Source organism: Haemorhous mexicanus, chromosome 6, assembly GCF_027477595.1.
Source record: "Haemorhous mexicanus isolate bHaeMex1 chromosome 6, bHaeMex1.pri, whole genome shotgun sequence".
Taxonomy (NCBI): Eukaryota; Metazoa; Chordata; class Aves; order Passeriformes; family Fringillidae; genus Haemorhous; species Haemorhous mexicanus.
This window is the reverse complement of record NC_082346.1, coordinates 29,672,003-29,693,751: the sequence shown is the minus strand read 5'-3', so window position 1 is coordinate 29,693,751 and position 21,749 is coordinate 29,672,003. Positions and strand designations below refer to the sequence as shown.

The 21,749-nt window shown below is 37.3% G+C and overlaps 1 protein-coding gene across 2 annotated transcripts in view; it reads left to right on the top strand.

Moving 5' to 3' along the window:
- RBM25 (RNA binding motif protein 25) overlaps positions 1–19,871 on the top strand; it is a 32,445-nt gene extending 12,574 nt beyond the window's left edge. Inside the window, exons 6-19 of one of the 2 annotated variants that reach the window (XM_059849613.1) lie at positions 879–1,039; positions 3,376–3,558; positions 5,785–5,838; positions 6,092–6,175; positions 9,732–10,009; positions 10,859–11,075; positions 11,378–11,467; positions 13,099–13,172; positions 13,889–14,039; positions 14,390–14,714; positions 15,692–15,966; positions 16,398–16,496; positions 17,187–17,234; positions 18,288–19,871. In XM_059849613.1, the coding sequence (XP_059705596.1) occupies positions 879–1,039; positions 3,376–3,558; positions 5,785–5,838; positions 6,092–6,175; positions 9,732–10,009; positions 10,859–11,075; positions 11,378–11,467; positions 13,099–13,172; positions 13,889–14,039; positions 14,390–14,714; positions 15,692–15,966; positions 16,398–16,496; positions 17,187–17,234; positions 18,288–18,380 (2,132 nt within the window). In that variant the 3' untranslated portion in view covers positions 18,381–19,871. The remainder of the gene's footprint in view (positions 1–878; positions 1,040–3,375; positions 3,559–5,784; positions 5,839–6,091; positions 6,176–9,731; positions 10,010–10,858; positions 11,076–11,377; positions 11,468–13,098; positions 13,173–13,888; positions 14,040–14,389; positions 14,715–15,691; positions 15,967–16,397; positions 16,497–17,186; positions 17,235–18,287) is intronic. The other variant, XM_059849614.1, reaches the window with a different exon arrangement.
- Positions 19,872–21,749: the final 1,878 nt, after the last annotated feature.

The window sequence follows — 21,749 nt, the reverse complement described above, 5'->3', positions numbered from 1 at the left end:
CCCCAAAGGAAGATAGTATTCTAACACTTTTACAAGTCACTTCCAATAATATGTGTTGTTCTTCTCTATGAAGGAGGTTTTCCTGATGCAAAATATACCCTTCCTGTTGTCGAGTTGAACTCCTTTAATTTTTTTGACCTTTCCAAAGTGACTGCAAGATACTTTTTTGCTGTGTTTTTGTATCTTGCTAGGTTTGTGGGGTTTTTTCCTTTTAAGGATGTAGTTCAGTTCCTTCAGCTTTTTTATATCTCACACTTTTTTTTATTTTGCTGTCAAAAATGTTTTTTCTCATTTAACACTTTTATATAACTGTTGTGAAGAACCTAGTTTGAAATATTTGAAAGTTTGAAACCCTTCCCTCTCGTTTAACAATGAGCTGTTGATTGATGCCCTTGGTCGTCAGACAATTGCGAATCCACCTGAGATGTTGTCGTATAGACTGCATTTCTTAGTTAAGACAGATATGTCAAAAGCTTTACAAACACAATCATAGAGTAGTTAAGAGTTGGAAGGGACCTTTCAAAGTTCCTCTAGCCCAACCCCCTTTGAAGGGCAGGAACATCTTCAACTAGATCAGGTTGTTCAGACCCCCATCAAACCTGACCATTTAAGTTTCCAGGGATGGGACATCTACAATGTGTGTACTGGTTCTATCTTATTTATTGGACTATAAATTATATCAAAGGTGAGTCCAGTGAGTGAACTTTGAGTTTTTGTGATGTGTACTCTTGGCTTTGTAAAAGCAAGTGCCTGTGTTCCAAGTCTGTTGATTTAAAACACATTTTTAAACACATTTTTAAAGCTCTTCAATTCATTTTAAAGTAAATGAATTGAAGAGCTTTAATGTCTTTACTTCTCATTTCAATCATCTGTTTCAGCCTTTGGATTTTGTGAGTACAAAGAGCCAGATTCTACCCTACGAGCACTGAGACTACTCCATGACCTCCAGATTGGAGAGAAGAAGCTGCTGGTCAAAGTTGATGCAAAGACAAAGGCTCAACTAGATGAATGGAAAGCAAAGAAAAAGGCATCTAATGGGGTATGTATATGATGTGTGATTTGCATTCTTTTAGTAGAATGTCAGTGTAACATTTCTTTCTAGATCAGATTCTGAGCATGTCTCAGTTTCTACTTCTTTCTGTGTCTTCTATTCATTTTAGGATTTTCCCTGAATCACATTAGTGAGTCTGAAGATAAGTTGAAAGGTATAGAAGTGTAGATCATTCAGTAGAAGAGACGGGTATCGGGCAGTGGGCTGCTTTCAGATATTTAGTAGAGGGGAAAATTGCTTTTGTACTATCTCTTTCTAAAACTAAGGATCTGCTCTGGAATAATTGCAGATACTTGGTATGTTGAACTCTTATTGAGATGCAAAGATACTTAATTGACAAGTTTGCATTGAAGTTAATGGTGTCTGTTTCTTTGCTAAAAGAAACCTTTGCTGTATTTCAACCCAAATCAAATTGGGCTTTGTCTCTTAACTCCTAAAGTTTTGTATGTGCTTTGAGATACCACTTAAAACCAGTTTTTTTCTGTAAAATCAAAGTGAGAAGAGGCTCTAGTTTAAAAAACTAAAAATTCTAATCATACTGTAGCAAGTAAATTTTAAAAATTTCAGTTTGAAATTTTTCTTAAATATATGTAGACTACAGTGGAAACATAGATACTTTTATTTCATTTAACCAGAAGTAGAGGCATAATGATGACTTGAAGATCTTGACATATTTCTGACTGCATACCCTGTGTTTGGGATGAAATCCAATAGTTTAGTAAAGCAAAGTGCTAACTTTGTGAGGTTTGAATGGAGTACTGTATGAGCTCTTAGCCTAGGTAAGGGCTTGATTGGACTGCTCTTTCATTCTGTACTTCCTTGTTTCATGTTGGCATCACCTGTGATACTGTTTCACAGCTGATGTTACAAACAATCTTAAAGTATTTCTGGAGTTCTTGTATATCTCTCCTGAATTTTGTTTTCTGTGAGTTACAGTCAGTCTGGGGGGATTGATGGTAATACATCAGCGTGTACTGTGTGTGGCTTTGGTGAAGGCAACTGTATGGTAGAATGAGATTAACTCCATGGTTTTTGTTGGGTTTTATTGGATTTGCCAGGTTTCTTGCTCTTTTTTTGTGGTGGTGCAAAGAAAGGCTGTGAATTGCTGTGGAGTATTGATGAAGTGCATTGTAATCAAACTGCTTGCAATTCCTTTCAAACCATTGTTGGTGTGCTGGTGCCGCTTGGATCCAAAAGTTTCAATTTTCTTGAATATTTTGAACTAAGAAATCAAATATATAAACTACAACATGATTTCATACAGAGACACACCAAGGAAACCTTTATCTTATTAGCTGCTCTCCCTGATCACTTCTCCCTGGATCTCTTCAATTCCACCCCTATCACCAGCTTCTAGCTCTTTTCAGCCTACTCCTCCTTGGCCTGGCAGCTTCTTCAGCTCCATCTGAATCCTCCCTTCCCCCTCATTCTTAGCTGCTGCTCCATCAGACCCTTCCCTCCCCCTCACTCCACCCACCACCTATCGTTTGACGGGATACTCAGCTGGATTCTCAGGTGAGATTCCATTTTTCTAAAAGATTCAGGGGATCGAGAGGTGGGCTACCTTGCTTGGTGTGCACATCATCTTTCTATGCTTTCATGCAATGTTTAGGGAAAGGCACTTCATTGTGTTCCTTTTCCTCCCTACAAGGTTGAATGGGGCAAAAAGATGAAGAACTGCAAAGTACTTGATCAACAATAATTTTTAAAATGGTTTGTTGTGCAAGGAATGTTTTCCCTAATGATCTTTCTTTAATATAGTTCTCCAATTTGAAGTTGCAGCTTGGAAGTTCTAGGTAGGCATTCGTATTGCATGGCATTTAAGTAGGAGGCTTGGAGGAACTGCTGTTGAAGTGACTTGAAGTTTTGGAACATAAAAGGCAAAACTTTTGACCAAGAGCTGCACTATAGTGATTGCCTTTCTGGGAGCGTGTGGGTGCTCTCTCTTTTCCTGTCTACTGCCTTAATCACCATTTTTCTGTTCTATTTTAGTATGTCATTTTATTATACAATCCTACACTTACTCTCTGCAGCCATTCCATAAAACTGTGCAATAAACTGTGGTATTACCAGTGTGAAAAGATCTGACTAATATAATGCAATTGATAATTGTATTTGTAGGTGGTTTGGTTTTCATGTGGTGAGTTGTTTGGGTTTTTTGTTTGGTTTTTTTTAATGTTTTTTAAAAATTAGTTTGTTTGGGATTTTGCTTTTTTGTAGTAAATACTGTAGGGGCATGAATGCGATGATTAAAGGTGAACTTCTGATAAAACAACTCTTACACTCAGTTTGTTAAGTCCTGTTATTCTGCCGTTTTTCCTTAGAACTCCAGACCAGAGACAACAAATGATGATGACGAAGCACTGGATGAGGAAACGAAGAGAAGAGATCAGATAATTAAAGGGGCCATTGAAGTCTTAATACGAGAATATTCCAGCGAGCTCAATGCCCCCTCCCAGGAATCTGACTCTCACCCCAGGAAGAAGAAAAAGGAAAAGAAGGAGGACGTATGTGTTTTGATTTTGGACAAAACAGATTTTTTTTTTTCTTCAACTCACCTTTATATAATGGCCAAACCTTGTGCAAATACTTTAAACCTAAACTTCTGATGAGAAAACAAATCAACAAGCGTTGATGTCAGCAGCAGTTCCTTTTTTTTTTTCTTTTTGAGCTGAAAGCTAGTCAGTTATAGACACCATCCCTTCAGGATGGTTTAGGGGCTTAAGCACATAAACTTCCTGGAACAACAGGTTTGAATCTGGGCAGGACTGAACCAACCTTTCATCCCTCCGAAGGTGGAAATACTGAATTTAGTGCAGTTTAATCTGTATGTGCATATAGGGTTTTTCAGATAAGAACTTAAAAAACAACTGTAAAGAGTTCCTGCATACCATCCACTTCCAGTGAAAGATGCCAGGGTGCTATTGTAATGCCACAAATTTGGTAGTTTTTGACAAAATACTTCTCTCTGCTTCTAGAATGCATTCTTGTAGTGTGCCTTGATCCACCTGGTTGCAACTGTCTACCCATATGTGGAAGCACTTCATTAGTTGTGTATGTCCTTGAAGGGATCCTTCGGGGATGAAAGGCACATTGTAATCTTCCTGCCTTACAAAATCACTTTTAAACATGTCTCAATTTGGCTGGATTTGGTCAGCCAGCTTTCCTGTCTTGTGCAATGCGGTAAAAACCATGTTAAGCAGGAATGAATGTTCTGGTTTAGACCTGCTTCTGTGAATGACCTTTTTATGGATTAAAACAAAATGGAGAAGGGGGAACAAGGATAAGCAAACTCAGACTTAGCTTTTCCAGCAAAGTTTCTAACCATGGGAAAATGGGCTTTCCCACCTACCATTCTGCAACTTATATGAAAGAGAATTGGAAAGAGATGAAAGATATTGGAAAATTGTTTGGCCAAGATTTTTACCCACTTAAGTCTTCTGCAAAGTACCTATTCCAAGGCAATAATGCAGTTTCAAATGCTTGTGGAGTTTAAATGTGGTGCAAGAAACATCTCCCTCAGGGAGCAAGTCTATCTTCCCACAATGTTGTTAGTCATGGCCAACCTGAGGTATAAAAGTGCTGAGCTGAGAATTTCTTTTTCTTTCTTCTCCCTCCCTTTGGGAGAAGATGTTTTCTTTGATGACAATTTGCAAATGAGTCACTGTCTAATGCTATCAGCTGTATTTTTTTGTTGCAAGCACTGTTACAATGTGTATTGTCCTGTGGGTAAATATATATATATATATGGCCATGAGTAATGCCAGGTAGTTAAACATTCTAAGAGACCTTTGCAGTCATGAAGAGCTGTGCTGCATATATCCTTGTGACAGAGCAATATTCTCTTAGCTCTGTGTTGTGTAGAACTTTACCAATCTGAGCCAGTCAAGTGGCCAAATGAGCTCTTTTAAAATTTGCAGCACTTGTGGGTTGAAATTGCACCCTATCATCCTTCCCATACTGGGAAGGAAGACAAGAAACTTGGAAGTTGCCATCTTTGGCCTGTGTGGATAGAGGTGGGAGTGAAGAGATGGTACTAGCTTCTTGTTCTCTTGTCCATAAAGGAGAGGGGAGAGAAAGACTGTTGAGGGTGGGGGGGAAAGGGAAAGTGGATGCAGATATATTGTGGGGGCGGTTGAGGGGAGGGTTGTGGAAACTCACCAGCTTTGGGGCTGTTGTCCCCTGAAGGGCTTGATGTGGAGATGACTCCCGCTGGTGTTAGCAGCAGAGGCTGTTAGTTCTTCTGGGTGAAGGCATGACTGCTGTGGGGGAGTTGAAAATGTGTGCGGGGAGCTGAGAGTGAGTGGAATCTGGTTGTCAATTTCAAGCACGGGGGAACCTCGCTAATTCGCACTAAGTATAAGAGCAGGTGAAAATCTTCCAAATTCTGCGAATTAGCGAGTAAATAAGATCAAGATATACCCACTGCAAATATATGTATTTATTTTGGCAAGTGTAGCTTAGCCTTGTTTCTGATGCTACCATAGCGTACTAATATCCCGTAGTACACTTGTAATTCAGTGAAGTCTTACTAACATGAGACATCACTATGTGTTTTTAAGTAGTTCAGCAAAGGGAGAATTAGCGAGGTTCTTCTGTAACTTTGATGAATCGAAGAAATGAGGTCACAGCAATACAATTTTGCTTTGTAGTACAAACATACAAAACATTGTTTTTCAGAGTAGTGTGCAATCAATTTTTAAAAAAAAAAATCTCCGTGGATTTTTCCGCAGATTTTCCGCAGATTTCCAGTGGCCCCACTGATACCTTATCCACTCATCACCAAGGTTCGTTTACATTGTAGGCTTTGACAATAACTATGTTTACTGCTAGTTGCCAGATTTGTGACTCTTGTCCATCTGATTTTTTTTTTTTTTTCCACTCATTAACATCAGACTGTCAGGTTTGGTACTGCAGAAGGACTTTTTTTATCTCTTGCAAGACTGGTTGAAAACTTCTAACCTTCAGCTTTTCTCTTGTTCTCCTATGTCTGTACAGATGGCTGTTAATGCTTTTACTCCTGTCCCCCTTGTTTTTTAGGAGGATATAAATGCTATAGAAATGGAGGAAGACAAAAGAGACCTGATATCAAGAGAGATCAGTAAATTCAGAGACACACACAAGGTAGTATTCTTGTTTTTGCGCTTGATACAAATTAGGCTTTTTCAAAATCCAAAAAACCACTATTAAAAAATTTAGCAGTACATTGCAATATCACTTAAAATTGTGTTTGTATTAGGTTTAATATACATGTAGTTCTTTACAAGTCAGAAAAAGACAGTTGCCACGTTAAAGTGGCCCGTGACGTCTTTATGCTAAGACTTTGATTGCTACTGAGTACTTTTCAGTCTTCTCACTTCAGCATGAATAAAGGCAGCTTAAGTTGCTACACATACATTAAGTCAATATAGTTATAAGTGAAGGCTAAACGGGGCTGCAGTATAAGACATACACTTGAGTGTGTTTCTCTAGGTAGATTTGTAACATTATCCAAGATTTGTGAAGAGATGAAACGTGAATTAAATTAAAGTATTTTATTTTAATAGTTCTAAGTTAAGAGTGGGGGAAGATTAAAACTAGGTCAGTGGTTACCAGACTTACCAAACTTTAGATGCATGGAAGAACTGTAAATTCCCATAAAGCTAATCTATTCATTGACCCCCACCATTATGATAGAGATCATATGGTGACTAATGCAAGATGAAACTCACAGCTTGGAAAGTAACATGGAATAGGATGTAAGTATGAGTTTCTGTTTTTTATTATACTTATGGATGCCCCCTCAGAAAAATATGCAAAGGGGTAACTGGCTTGGAAATGTTTGTGCACATCAAGTCCCACCCCAGGGTCCCCACTTACAGAAGTTTCCACTAATGCTAGTGCAAATATGAATGTTTCTGCTTTGGAAAGTGATACTTGTGGATCGGAGAGCATAGCTATGCATGTGATGTTCTTATTTTAATGTTTAGCTTTAAGTTGGTATTAATTTTTCCCCAACGAGATTGGAGTGGTCCTTGGCCTAAGGAAGTATCAACAAGCTGCTCTTTTGAGCACATACTTTTCTTTCAAAATACCCCCACATCAACATTAAAGAAAATGTTGAAGCTACAGCAAGGTGAAGTGTGCCCATGTTGTTCAGCTTTACCACATGCAGTCACTGGGGATGGTACCATGTTTTCATGCAACCGTATCAATATGAACACAGGTGACTACATGTTATTGTATGTACATGTTTTCAGTTTTTCTCTTGACTAAAGTTTTGCAAGATAGAAACCTGGGGAAAAAAAATCTAGAAAAAGTCAACTGAAGAAGCTCAGCAATTGAATGTGAAACTGGTTAGTGGTGAAACTTCAGTAGAATTATGTTCAATTCCAAGCCCCAAGTTGTCACTGATACTAAAATGCAAACAACTAATACTTTTTTTAAATTGCAAACAAAACAAACAAAAAACCAAGCTTCACTGTTTCAGAAGCTATTGGGCATTTCACTGCCCTTGATTTGTATTTTTGGGGGGCTATTTTGGATTTCTTAACATCAAAAATCAACTGGAAGAGTCATTGTGTATATTGGATATGTTTAAAAGGGGCTGTTGAATCTTTAGCAGCGGGCTAGTGAGCACAGTGAACCTTTGCATGTTTTTGGTATGAGTTTATAAACGATAACGACAGACTGTCAGGGTATCAGCATTGCAGGGGGCGTCCATTTACAGCACGGACGAGTCTGAAGAGAGCTCAAGGTAAGATTTATAATTCTTCTACCTGTTCATTTCTGTTCATTACTTCAGTTTATCTGATACTGTTCCCATCCCATTACCCTGTCAGATCCTTTTATTTAGATTACAGAAGTTGACTGTTTTGATTACAAAATACACCCGTTTATTTTTTCTATTGGATTTTAAGGAAGTGGACTTAAGAAAAGGATTTTAATATACCAAAACTTGTGCGTGTGTATTTACACTTCTGTGACTATATTTTTAATAAAAGAAAGAAACCCACTCTCTTGAGAAATCTCACCATAAAAATATTTTTTGAGAGTGGAGAAAAAGCAGGAGTTCAACTAAAGAAATTTCTATTGGAACATCTAAGATAACCTGTAAGTATCAACCACTTCAGTATGTAAACTTTCTTTAAAAGTATATGAAATTTGAGGTAAGTTGTTTTTAAAAGTTGACAACCTAGTTTAAAATTTGACCCTACTGAGGTTTAACACTGTAAAGCTCCTGGATAATACAGTCCTTAGAAACTAGTTTTTCAGCCCAGTATGTATTACAGGATCTAAGTTTTATTTTTCTCACATCAGTTTTCTACCAATTCCTACCATTTTTAGTCCCTTTTTCCTTTGTGATTTCAATGTATCCAACATGGGTTTGCCGTATTGTGTTATCAATGCAGCATAGTTTCACTGGATACATTAATCACTAGTGAATTAGCTTTATTTCTGTAATCCTTTGTTGGTTCTCTGGTCCCCGTGCCTATGGCAGAAGAACACTAATCAGGTAAGATTGCTTTTTAAAGTTGTCTTAAATGCTTTGTTTAAAAGAAAAGAACAAAAAAACACAAACCAGAGAAAATGCTGTTTCATTGTTCCAGTTTTTAATTTCATTTCAGTGATGGTAAACGTGGAGCCAAAGGGGATAAACCTGTTTATTCTGCTCAATATTTGTTCAAAAAGTGGTATTCTTGCATCCATCAGGTTGAAATTTGGTATATTTGGTTGTTATTTGGTATATTTGTGAACCGTGTACTTGCTCTTCCTCCCAGAAACATAGCTAATAGGCAAGGTTAATCCAGTGTTGGCGGTCCATGTCCTAGCACAGCATCTGTAAGTGAACACATAACAATTGCTTCCAAGGATGGATTTATCTATCGTTCTGTTGATGTATTTTCTATTGTCTTATAGGAATTCTGGTCATAGGAACTGTTTCTATATGAAAAAAAGGGGCAATTTTGTACAATTTTTAGTAAACTGTAGCAGGTAACCTTTAGTTTCTGTGTTTCGAAAGAGCTATTTCCAACCTTTTTTTAACTGTCTCCATCTTGCAGTGGTGGAAGTTAAGATTCCATTCTGCAGAGTCCAGTTCTTACCAGTGAGCACTTAGAACTTTTTTAGGGAGGGAAAAGGGGAAAAGTGGCAGTTTTCTTCACTGTTTTACCACATGCACCGTGTGTAAGTGGATATATTTCTTTACCCAAGTTTTCATCTAGGATGGTTTTGGTGTGCCAAGACTTTTTGGGAAACAACTCACTGTCCCAGTAAGCATTCCACTGAAATATATTTTCCTAATTGAACAGAGGTAATTTTATCAGCTGCAAGTTCACTTTACTCGTACCCAACTGGCTTAAAGGGCCAGTGGAATTTGAGTTCCACCTGAGTCATGACTGGTAGTGCACACTGAATGTGCAGTTTAGTCAGCTCATAATACAAGGCCAGCCCTACTCTGCTAAGGTTGGAGATTGCTGCTGGTCTGTGTAGATCTGTGCTTTTGCACAAAACTTCTTGTGATTGCTGCATTTTGATTTCATACTTAAAAATTCCAAAAAATACCCACCAAACCCTATTTAATATTTAAAAATTAGTGGCGGTTTTGGTATTTCCATTACCAGCCTTGTGTGTTGCGTCGGGAATATCCAGTTTGTGTGACTACAAAATTAACTATGAAAGTTCTCTTGTTGGTTTTTAGAAACTGGAGGAGGAAAAAGGCAAAAAGGAGAAAGAAAGACAGGAAATTGAAAAAGAACGCAGAGAAAGAGAAAGGGAACGGGAGCGTGAACGAGAAAGGAGGGAGCGTGAAAGAGAGAGGGAACGTGAACGAGAGAAGGAGAAGGAACGGGAGCGTGAACGGGAGCGAGATAGGGACCGTGACCGAACTAAGGACCGAGACAGAGACCGCGAGCGAGACAGAGACCGGGACAGAGATCGTGAAAGGAGTTCAGATCGCAAGGATCGGAGCAGATCAAGGTAAATATACTTCAGCTGCTATTTATTTCACTTCTTCTTAGTGCTGTTTACTAAATGCATATAGTTCAGTAGATCAGCTGCCATTCAAAAGAGAATGATCCTTGTGGAAGATCAGAGTAACAGCATTAAATCCAGACTGGGAGAATACTTGACTTCCCCCACAGCACAAGAATATAAAACTGCAATATGCAGTAAGCAGCTCTCCAAATATGATATAAGCATACTGGTTTTATCTCAAATGTCTCCTATTTTTCATTATTAGCTTTATTCCTGCTTAAAGTTATCCTATGTTTGTGGTGTTTCTTAAGCAGGTTTTATCATTTCCTTTGTTACATGACGGGCTTCTTGGTTGGATTTTGGGGGGTTTTGTTTCAGTTGGTTTGGTTTGGGGTTTTTGTTTTCATTGTGGGGTTTTTTTAGTAAAAGCAAGGGGATTACTCTTTCAAGCTGTACTTAATATCATATCATATTCCAAGTGCTGCTTTCACATTAAATCATCTTGTCAGAAGTTTTAAAATTGTCTGTAAGCCACATGAACACGAAAGATTTGTTAAGGATACCCTTTATTTCTGGTAATTTTGGCTGTGCAGAACTGCTAACTCAGTCTCATAAGAAATTGCTATACGCTGATGCTTAGTTTCTGTAAATATTGCTATTTAATGGTTAGTGTTCAAGCAATTAGTTTTAGTGGGTTTTTGAATACCCATCAGTAAGTATTGATTTTATGCCATTTCTGTACCAGCTAATCATCTTCTACAACTACAGAAGAAAAATAACCTCTGTTAATCATTTGATTGAATGGAGAGGAAGGCTCTCTACTGAACTTCGGGGTTTTTTTTCTTCCTTCAGGGAAAAAAGCAGAGACCGGGAAAGAGAACGAGAACGTGAGAGGGAAAGAGAACGAGAACGCGAGAGGGAACGGGAAAGAGAACGGGAGCGGGAAAGAGAACGGGAAAGAGAGCGGGAAAAGGATAAGAAGAGAGACCGAGAAGAAGATGAAGAAGATGCCTACGAACGACGAAAACTGGAGAGGAAACTGCGTGAAAAGGAAGCTGCATATCAAGAGGTAGGTTGGAATTTTTAAGATTCTTTAAATAAAAAAAAAAATCTCTGAGAGTTGATAACAAGTTCTCTAGTATAACATACATCATTCTTCTTTTCCTAAATACGTTTTTTATCTTTTGAGTACACGAGCTGGGGCAGAATGTGTTTGTCACTGTCAAAACAGACTTTTTATTCAGGTGTTTTGAATTAAAATGATGCAAATTATTTATAGTACAGTTAGGAACAGCAGTTCAAACTAACTTTGAAGTAGTACTGCTGTTCTTAATGTTCTTGAGGATTGAAGTGTATTTTCTTCTGTTGCAGCGTCTTAAAAACTGGGAAATCAGAGAGCGAAAAAAAAGTCGAGAATATGAAAAAGAGGCTGAGAGGGAAGAAGAAAGAAGACGGGAAATGGTAAGGCTTATAGTTTGACTTGTAATTTTCCCTGCCTCGTTCTCTTGGTCCCATTTAGAATGGAGTATTCTACTGTTACATTTATGGATAGTAATAGAACTCTCACTTTGTATAAATGCCGCGTGTGTTTTTATACCAAAAAAAACCCCAGTTAATAGACTTGAAACAGAAGATGTCTGGTAAGTGGGAGTACTATTTAAAGTCTGAAAAACAAAGCCTAGTGGTTTGGTCTTATGAAGGCAGAAGTGTGAGAAGTAGGCAGCTGCAAAGTACTGTGGTCTGATCATCACGTACTATTACACTTGTAACTTCTGTCAAATTTGTGACAAAACCTACTGTGTGTTCCATGTCATTTAGGTAGAACTAGACCTGTTTTTTTAACTTCCAACCTGCTCATGTGTGCAAACCTTTTATGAGATATGATACAATATTCTTTAATGTATCTATGCACTTAATAAATGCTTGTCTTTAGTTCATTAGATGTGAAGTTATCAGTTACCAATGAAACACTTGAAAGCTTTGTTGGAAAAGACACCTTTGGAAGATAGATAATTCTGTAATCTCATCGTTTTGTGCTAAAGCATTATAGAAGTTATTCTAAGTTTTAGTGGTGTTATTTCACTTTGTAGATTCCCAGAGAAGGAGAGAAGATGTTGAGAGTAGCGAATGGGTTAGAAATTGCTTCAAAGCCATATATGCAAAGAAACACACAGGGGAAATAGATGATAAAATACATTGTTTCATGTGAAATCAATGTTTTCCTTCTAAATGAATGAGGGGGGAAAAAATGTTTGAAATTGACTTTATGATATTTTCCATTCCAAATCCTCCTGCATGCTGGCTGTGGATTGCAGTTATAGAAAACAGTGTTTCACTTTGTGCTGAAATTACAACTATAATCATAATTTGTTTCTCTAAGTCATTAGCACAGAAATGTATTGTTGCTGGTTTAAGGATATTGCTTAAATACAGGTTAGAACGTCCTAATTTAATTTCCCTTGACAAACGGGGAATTTTGCCTCTTTTTTCAGAGGGGGAGAAAGAGAGGAGACACTTTCTCCCTCGCCCCCTACAGTGTTAGGCCTGCACATTAATACCACATTAGCCTGTACATTAGTGCCACATGGTTTGTTTCAGTACCACAACAGGAGGGTGCTTATCCTAGGAGCAGCCATCAGATTTATTTCTGTGCATGACTGTCTTAAAAAAAGCTCTTGAAACAAAGCAGTACTGATAAAATACAGCTAGGCTGCCATCGTAAAGTACTCAGTAGCAGACTTAAAAGATTTGGAGAAAAGGAACTTTTGATCCTCTTCATCTGTAATGTAAAACAAAATAAACCAATTAAATATATGTATATGTGGGTGGGGCTGTATGTGTCTGTGTGCATATATATATATATATATATATGTATGTATGTATATACATATACATACATATATATATATATACACAGTACCAGTGGACCCTCTGGATGCAATACCAAAACTTTTCCATTTTCTATTTGGAAAACTCTGTATTTTTAGTTTAAAGCAGAGGAGACTTACAATTAACTTGCTAATAATATTAATAAATTTTAAACTCCTGGAAAGGAAACCAGAAGTTGTTATTTATGTTTCAATTCCTTGCAGGCAAAAGAAGCCAAACGGTTGAAAGAATTCTTAGAAGATTATGATGATGACAGAGATGATCCAAAATACTACAGGTATGTCTTTGTATTCCTAACCAAAAAAGGTCCATTGTTAATTTGAAACACAGTTGTGGTGTTTGTTGGCAGGGGCTTATGGAGTTTATATTTGCCTGGTAATGTGGCACAGTAAGGTTAATGTGGCAATAATTACCTAATTTTTTTGTGTCACTTCATAAGTGACAGAGTGAAAAGGGAAGCTCCTTACTTCTGCTGGTTAATGCTTGGGAGTAGCTGTTCATTCCCATGACTTTACTTTTGTGAGGCAGGGCAGAGGTCAGTGTAATGTCAAAATAAGGTGCTGGGAGGAGGGAGAAGGGAACAAGCATGCCTGTAAATAATTCCCAGCAAAGAAGCTGTAAATAATATGAAGAACAAGCTTGTTAATGTAAATGATTGGGAACATCCTTCAGCATGGGACTAACTAACATTTGCATAAAACTAATTTAGCAAAAGTGGTTGTGGCCAAAAACCTATAAAACTTAATTCTTTCTCCAAAGAGATCAGCAGCCACATTCTCCACTTCTGTTTAATTTGGTGGGGTAGATTCTGTACAGTAAGGTAGAGAACTGGTATCTTAAGATTCTACTGTTACAAAAACAGAGGATTCCGGGTGCTCTTATGAATCTTATTTTCATTTAGTGGGGGATATATCTGCATGAAGTTTTTAATATATTGTGGTACAAGCCCCTCATTGAAATGTTGTCTCAGTAAAAAATACGTATCTTTTATAGGGGTAGTGCTCTTCAGAAGCGACTAAGAGACAGGGAGAAAGAGATGGAAGCAGATGAACGAGATAGGAAAAGGGAAAAGGAAGAATTAGAAGAAATTAGGCAGCGTCTTCTGGCTGAAGGACATCCAGATCCAGATGCAGAACTCCAGCGGGTGAGTTGCTGTTGGTCTGACAGGAAAACGAGTCCTTTTTATTCTGGTTGTATTGAGCAAAATTGTGTAAGACACCTGATATTTACTATTATCTTTATATGCTTTTTCTTATAAAGAAGTCCAGATAGGCAGTAGGAGCCATGAAAACAAAAAACTTTCCAGATCAACATCTAGATTTGATGGAGTTGAAAACGAATTTGAATTAATCAGGATTCCTTACAAGAATGCCAGTAGTTATGGGTCTTTTTCTTGACTAACAGCCTTCTAAAGAGGAGGATCTTTAGATTCTTTTCAAAGAGTACTGGTTTTGAGAGAGCTTCTGTTTTTGCTAATTGTCTGTTTCATTGTAGATGGAGCAGGAGGCTGAGCGGCGTAGGCAGCCACAAATAAAACAAGAGCCAGAATCTGAGGAGGAAGAGGAAGACAAGGCAGAAAAGGAGGAAAAAAGAGAAGAGCCAGAGGAAGAGGAGGAGGAGCCCGAACAAAAGCCCTGCCTTAAACCAACTTTACGACCCATCAGTTCTGCTCCATCTGTCTCTTCAGCTAGTGGAAATGCAACTCCTAACACACCTGGTGATGAATCTCCCTGTGGCATCATTATCCCTCATGAAAATTCACCTGAACAACAGCAACTGGAGGAGCATCGGCCCAAAATTGGACTCAGCCTCAAATTGGGCAAGTTTAAGTTTTATTTCAGTATTCCTTATGGGATCAAAATAAAAATTGTTCAGCTGAGTAGCCACATGGATTTCCAAATATGTCAGATGGTTTGATGTATTTATATCAAGTAGTTGTTAACCAGATACTGTGCTTGAATTGACCTATCCGTAGAGCTCTCTTCTTCCAAAACCTTGAGGCCAAAAAAGGAGGGAAGTTCAGGCATGTTCAAGGGCTAATTTTTGTAGGAATGTTCTGAGCTGGGATTGGTTATTTTCACATGCTTTTTCACCTTAATATATCTGTAAATATCTCTTTGAAACTCATTGCTACTTTTCATTGGTGTAAGTATATGTTAAATTTAAGACCTAGGTAGTTCTTATGTTTACTTAAGACCCTTTTCAAGAAAAAGAAAATTAGATTTTTTTTTTCCTGTTAGGATATAACAGTAAACTGATGACAGTTGTGAGTGAAGTTTGAGCCTAGAATTCCTTAGTACAGTAGCAATTTCCTGCTGTTTTAAAAAAATTATTTCTGAGCAGCAGAACTGAGAACCTTTCTATTCCAGAAGGTTTATTATTTTGATTAATTTATGCTGGGCTGCACTTTGAGCTCACACTTTGTTATGTCTTGAGTGATGAGAGACTGTATGGTATTAGGCTGATAAACGCTTTTCTTACACGTTGAAACCTTTCACTCTGTGCTCTGCCTTTGCTAAGGTTGGTGCTCGACTGTAGTCCTCCCTCAGAGAGAGTGCTAATTGGTTTCAGGGCAGAGAAAGAAGACCCTGTTTTTCAGATGGGTCAGTCATGAACACTCTCCATTAAAGATCTTTACCTCTGTTACCACTTCTGTAACAGAGTTTGAGAGATGAAAAGCCAATGCCAGGCATTGATAGACATTTATGTAACATACAAAGCAGTATTCCTCAGTAATGGGGGAAGAGCAAACTAGTTGTAGTTGATGAATATGTTACTCTGCCTTTTGGGTTGTAGGTGCCTGCAACAGTCCTAATCAGCCCAATGCTGTAAAAAGGAAGAAACTTGCTGTGGATAGTGTTTTCAATAAATTTGATGATGAAGACAGTGACGATGTGCCCCGGAAAAGGAAACTTGTTCCCCTGGATTATGGAGAAGAAGATAAAAGCAATATCAAAGGCAGTGTCAATACAGAAGAAAAGCGCAAGCACATTAAGAGTCTCATTGAGAAGATACCCACAGCAAAACCAGAGCTCTTTGCTTATCCTCTTGACTGGTCAATTGTGGATTCAGTAAGTTGATTCATTTAACCATTTCAGAAAAGGCTTAATTTTTCCAAGTAAACATAATTGAATAGAAAAGCAAGGTTGCTGGGACCCCAAGGTTGAGTACCATCATCAAGTGGAGTCAAACTTGAGTCCTCCATTGTTCATACATAATCCTTATTCTGAAGTATGGCTGTTTATTTTTGTTTGGTTTGCCTCGATCTGCCTCTACAAATTACTGAGCAGTTTTATGGAAGGAGGAAAAAAGACTGTAAAATGTTTGAGTGGCTCTCAGAAATACTTGGCAGATGCCAAATCTCTAAGGGTTGTATCATTGATAGCAAAATGTATCTTCTGCTAAATAGCTGTTTGAGTCTTCTGGATTCCTATTGGGCAGTTTTTACAATAGAGTTAAGCTTAAGGTAATTATTAATTTTGGTTTTGTGTTTTTTTCCCAGACACTAATGGAACGTCGAATTAGACCATGGATTAATAAGAAAATAATAGAATATATTGGTGAAGAAGAAGCCACACTAGTTGACTTTGTTTGCTCTAAGGTTTGTATCTTCTGCATTATCTGAAGTTAGGGTTCTGCTCCCTATTTAAAATGCAGCAGTGACTCCTGTGCTTGTGTTTATAGTGGCTTGTCTTGGTTCATCTTGGGGCTACCATATATATGCAAAGCAAGTCCTGAGAGTTTTGTGACACAGTTGATTAGCAGAAAGTCAAAAGCAGAAGTTGAATGTTTTCCATGCTTACATTATATATGGGTATGTAAATAAATGAAACTCTGTAGTATTGAAAGACAACTTATTTGGTTCTGGGAAAAAAAAAAAAAACAAACTTAACAGGTAGATGAAAAATCCAGTTAGGAGGAGTGATACAGGGAGAATTTTGCCTTTGTCTTCCATTAGCAGCTTATTGTTGAAGGAAGGCAATTTTTTTCTTTAAATTAAGAAAACATAGTTGGAGATATAAAAATAGACAGTAAATTCTGGAACGTGTGAATCTCTAGAGCTTCCTGGAACTTGTTCCTCAGTAGTTGGCCATAAACTAGGATTCACTATGATGGATTCTGATGCAGTTTAATACTAATTTTTGCCATGACTATTACTGGAACCTGTTGAACTGCAAATACTTCTTGCACATGCAGCTTTCAGAATTCCTTGGACATAGCTGGATTTTGTCCAAAAATGTGTATAGGGTTTATTCTAAGTTTTAAGTCTAAAAACATTTGTTTCTCTCAGGTTATGGCTCACAGCTCGCCTCAGAGCATACTGGATGATGTTGCCATGGTAAGCAGAAATTCTGTAACTGATAATACCTTCTACATTTTACTGAAGCTAAAAGTCAATTATATAAAATAGCAAGAGTCCATAACAGAAAACATGTGTTAGAAATGATGAAGCACATCATGCTAGCACAGGCATTATTTTGCCATTACAGCACCTAGGTACAAATTACTGACCCCTCTTCAGAATTTCTCAGTACTCAAAAATGTGGAACAAAATTTTTTGTCCCTAATAGTAGATATCAAAATCAACAATAACAGAACTGTATCAGAAAAAATAATTTTCTTCCTTCTCGTTCTTGTGAATAGAATTTTATTTGTGGTTTAGTGGGTCTTTTCCTAATTAATGAGCAAAAGGTGATTTTCTGTAGAAAAGTAAAAGCTCTTTTTTGCCTGGTTTTGGAAGAGAGAAACAGTATAAAATAATGCTACCGTTCCACCATGTTTTCATACATTGAAAGGTGAATAAAAACTAATCCATTCTCTTCCTGTAAGGAAACTTGGAGGCAAAGTTGATAGGAACCACATGCATAGTGCAAGATAGTAGATTGGTTTTGGTGTGACTAATAGGTGACTTGGGGAACTTTGGAGAGATGCTGTGCACTATAAAAATCTGTACAGATTCAAGAAAAGCCGATATAATAAGTTCAGGGAAGAGAAATCCTTTGAGGGTTTCTTTAACAAATATCCAAGGAAGTTCCAAATGAAAATGAGCAGAGATTGGGAGTTAATTTAAGGGAAGATACCACATGTGAATGTCCTGTTCTTACATTGTTTCCAAGCTTGCCATTTCTCTGCCTCTTCCCGAACAACGTTTGGATACTAGTTTACTGATGCTTCTACCTCTGAGTGCTCACCCGCTGCACTATTCAAGTGTGTAGTTGGAGCCTGGTCAAGTCACTGATGCTGGACAGAAAAACTCACCAGTTTTATTCGGTCCCTCTCTCAAGGACTTGTATTACACTATATCCATTTTTTTCTGATGTATCTACAATTAGTCTTTATAACTGGAATGCATAACCTAAAAAATAATCTGTAAAATGTGTATTTCCTACAGGTACTAGATGAAGAAGCTGAAGTTTTCATAGTCAAAATGTGGAGGTTGTTGATATACGAGACAGAAGCAAAGAAGATTGGCCTAGTGAAATAAAGCACTCTCCTTGCTTCTAGGGTTCCATTTTAATTTTGGGCTTTTTTTTTCCCCCCCATTGTTCAGAGACTTTGAATTCTCTCTGTTCTCAGAGACTTGAGACCTGTATTTTTTTATGTAGAAAATGTGAATTTTTTTGTCCTCTGCTCTGAGGCCCCTTTTACCCTTCTCAATTAGTTATCAAATCCTGCATTGGTTCTCTTTATAATACATGAGGTACAATTACCGGTATGTTTTATAAGCTGCAGCTACTGTACATGCTCTTTGGTAATTTTGTTATGTTACTCTGATCCTTGTAAATATTAAGAAAAAAAAAATCCCGTGTTTTGCAAAACATTTGCACTTAATGTGGAACTATATCAGTTACAGATGAAGACAAAGGATTTTACTGCAAGTTTATCAGTCTTTTTTTGGGAGCATACTTCCCCTTTTTTATTTAAGAAATGATGAAAATACAATTTAAAAATAAGTGTCTTGAGCTGTTTTCACAGAACAGCTTTGTGTGTTCATTTGATCTCTTCATCTGACTGGAAAAGGAGTTCCTTCAGACTTCTCTTTCTAATGTGAACCAGTAGTAATCTTGGTACTTTGTTGCCCATTAAGAGTTACTAATGAAGCTGGGAACCTAATCTCTTACAGATGTTCTGCTTCTTTCCCAGAAAGTGCAAATCACAGGAAGTTTTTTATTTGCTCAGTTAAAACAAGAGCAGGACCTAAATTCAGTAAGTGCTATCTAATGGTTTTTGGTTTTTTCTTCTGCTCGATTTCATTCTAGCCCTACCTACTATCCCTTCTGTCTCCAAAATAATCAGATGGCTTTTTTAAGAAGAAACTATTTTTAAAAACTTTTTTTTTTTTTTTTTTAGTATTTAGAAACAAAACAAAAAGCCCTGTTTGGATGTAGCTGTCTCTTAAAAAAAAAAAAAAAACCCAAAAAAACCAACCATGTAAACTAAAACATTAAGTTGTCAAACACAGTGGAAATCTTGTTTTTATCCATACTGTTAAACTAGCCCTGACTTTTGTTTTCTACTGTTTGCAGTCTGTTGTCCACAAAAAGAGGGTAATATTTTCCTGCCTTGTTTGTATGTTTTTTTTATAAATAGACTGATATGGTATAAATGATGACATGTACTGTAAACTGCATTTTTTTTATCTCATACCTGGGTAAGAAGTCAAATCTATAATGTGCTGTGAGCTGTTTTGATTGCAGGAGGACTGTGTTCCAGGGAGCAAACGGTCTCAAAGTTATTTTTAATTTTTGAAACAAATTCTTAATATCAAACAAATTAAGTAAAGGTGTTCCAGTATCTCTGTATTGTATTTAACTGAAGGATACAGGTTGACCTGTTCAGAAAACATAACTGTGACCTTGAGTTACTAGTTGTTTGTATCTGGAGAGGACACTTGAAAACACTGTTCTTAACAATTGGGATCGTGTATAGGTTCCACCATGTAAATATTTCAGATATTAAAAATGTATATATTTGATTTAAGGGTTGATATTCTTTTGGAGTCTTATGCAGCATGCAATTGTATTTAACACTGCTTACTGAATCAAGTGTTCCCAAATTAAGGGGGGTGGGGGGGGTGTGTGTAAAACTACCTCCTGCTTCTATCAGGTGACTAGAAGCCTGCAAATTTAGATGTGATCCCAGTATGTTCTTTCTCATCCCTGTGGTACTACGCTACACACCACCAAATGTTCTTTTTTAACTTGAAGTGTCATACTCAGATGTTAATTTCATGTTCTGCTTGAATTTGCCTGAGACTGTTTTGGTTTGCATGCTTACAGGTTGCGATCTTCCTACTTTTTTCTGCAACTTGATGGTTGCAACCCTTAGAAATTACTTCCCTGTTCTCCCTATACATTTCTGCATCACCATTTACCAAAAAGTTTTCAAAATCTAAATAAATTCAAAGCTTGCTCTGTTTGTAGCAAATACAGAGAAGAGGGAGAGTGAACGTCACGAGTGCCTTTAGACCTGGTAAATGGCATTCTCTGTCATGAGTAGTAGTTAAACGAGACAAATGTGACAAACGCATCGTAATGCCACTGTGTGACAGATTGCGCAACATCCTCATCCGGATTCTTCAGAGAAAGCTCAAGTTGTGAAGCTTCAGTTTATTTCTGCCCTAAACTAAAGCTGTGTGTGCAATGAACATAAGGTTGTACTCTCCTAAGGAGACTGAAGGTGCCAGGATGAGAAAGACATATAAACTCTAAGCTGCAGTGTAAAATATCTAGGTAAATAAGTATACAGAATCATTGTGATACCATTTAAAAAATCAGTTTTGTGGAAGTTCAGGTTTTTTTCAGTAGTGGAAGAAGAAAGGAATGTTCACTAGATGAATTCTGGTTTGGCGTATCAGCTTTTCCTCTTTCCTTTTCAGCAAGTATAAAGTCACTTCTACTTTTACCTCTTACTGAAAGTTTTTTTTATGTCTCAGTGATATTGTATTTTGTGTCAGTGATGCTGGGGAATATAACACAAGTTACGGTGAGGTTCTTAGTATAGAAAGTAAATTCCATTTGTTAACTTTCAACATGCACTAACAGAATTATTTCAAGATAAATATGGAAAATCTGGGGTAGAGAAAGCCTTTTGTGCCAATATTACCAGACTTCACTGTCTGGATGTATGATTTAATACTTTGTGTTAGGTTAGACACAGATCAAGCATGTGCTCAGAATGGGATACAGGAGTAAAGTACAGATGTTGCCACCAGGTACTCAGTGCATCATGTCATAGTACAACCCATACTGTGAGGGAAAGTTACTCCACAAGTTCCACACACTGTGTAATGAAAAAATACCAGTATTTACACAACAGAACTGGATGTACTTGTTTATTTGGACCTTACAGTGGAATAAGGCTTTAAAACTTGACATAACACATGCTCTTATTCTCATGATAATCATTTTGTGTAACTGCCATTCAGTGCTTGGAATATGTCAATACAAAATCAAAGTATCATTTTTCTGCATTAATATGCACTGAAAAGAAATGGGAAACAATGAGCAAGTAAGATCCATTACCAAGAAATATATATTTTTATATTATCTTCTAAGTTGGTGAGAATCTTATTTTGTCCTTAGAGTATTTAACTTGCTCACCTGCTGATTTGTTCTTTCTAATCTTAGCTGTTTCCTTCTCTTTAGGCAGGAACCCATACTAAAAACAATGATCTAGCTGGATGGTCATGGCTCTAAACGTGGGCAGGGGAAAGGCCCTAAACAATGAAATTTAGCTTGTTACTGAATTCCTGTGTCTTGCTACTGATGCTTTCCTATTACTGAGAGGGAATTAGACCTTTCATGTTCTTATTAAACAGGGTTTCTAGATAGCTGCTTGCAGGAGTAGTATT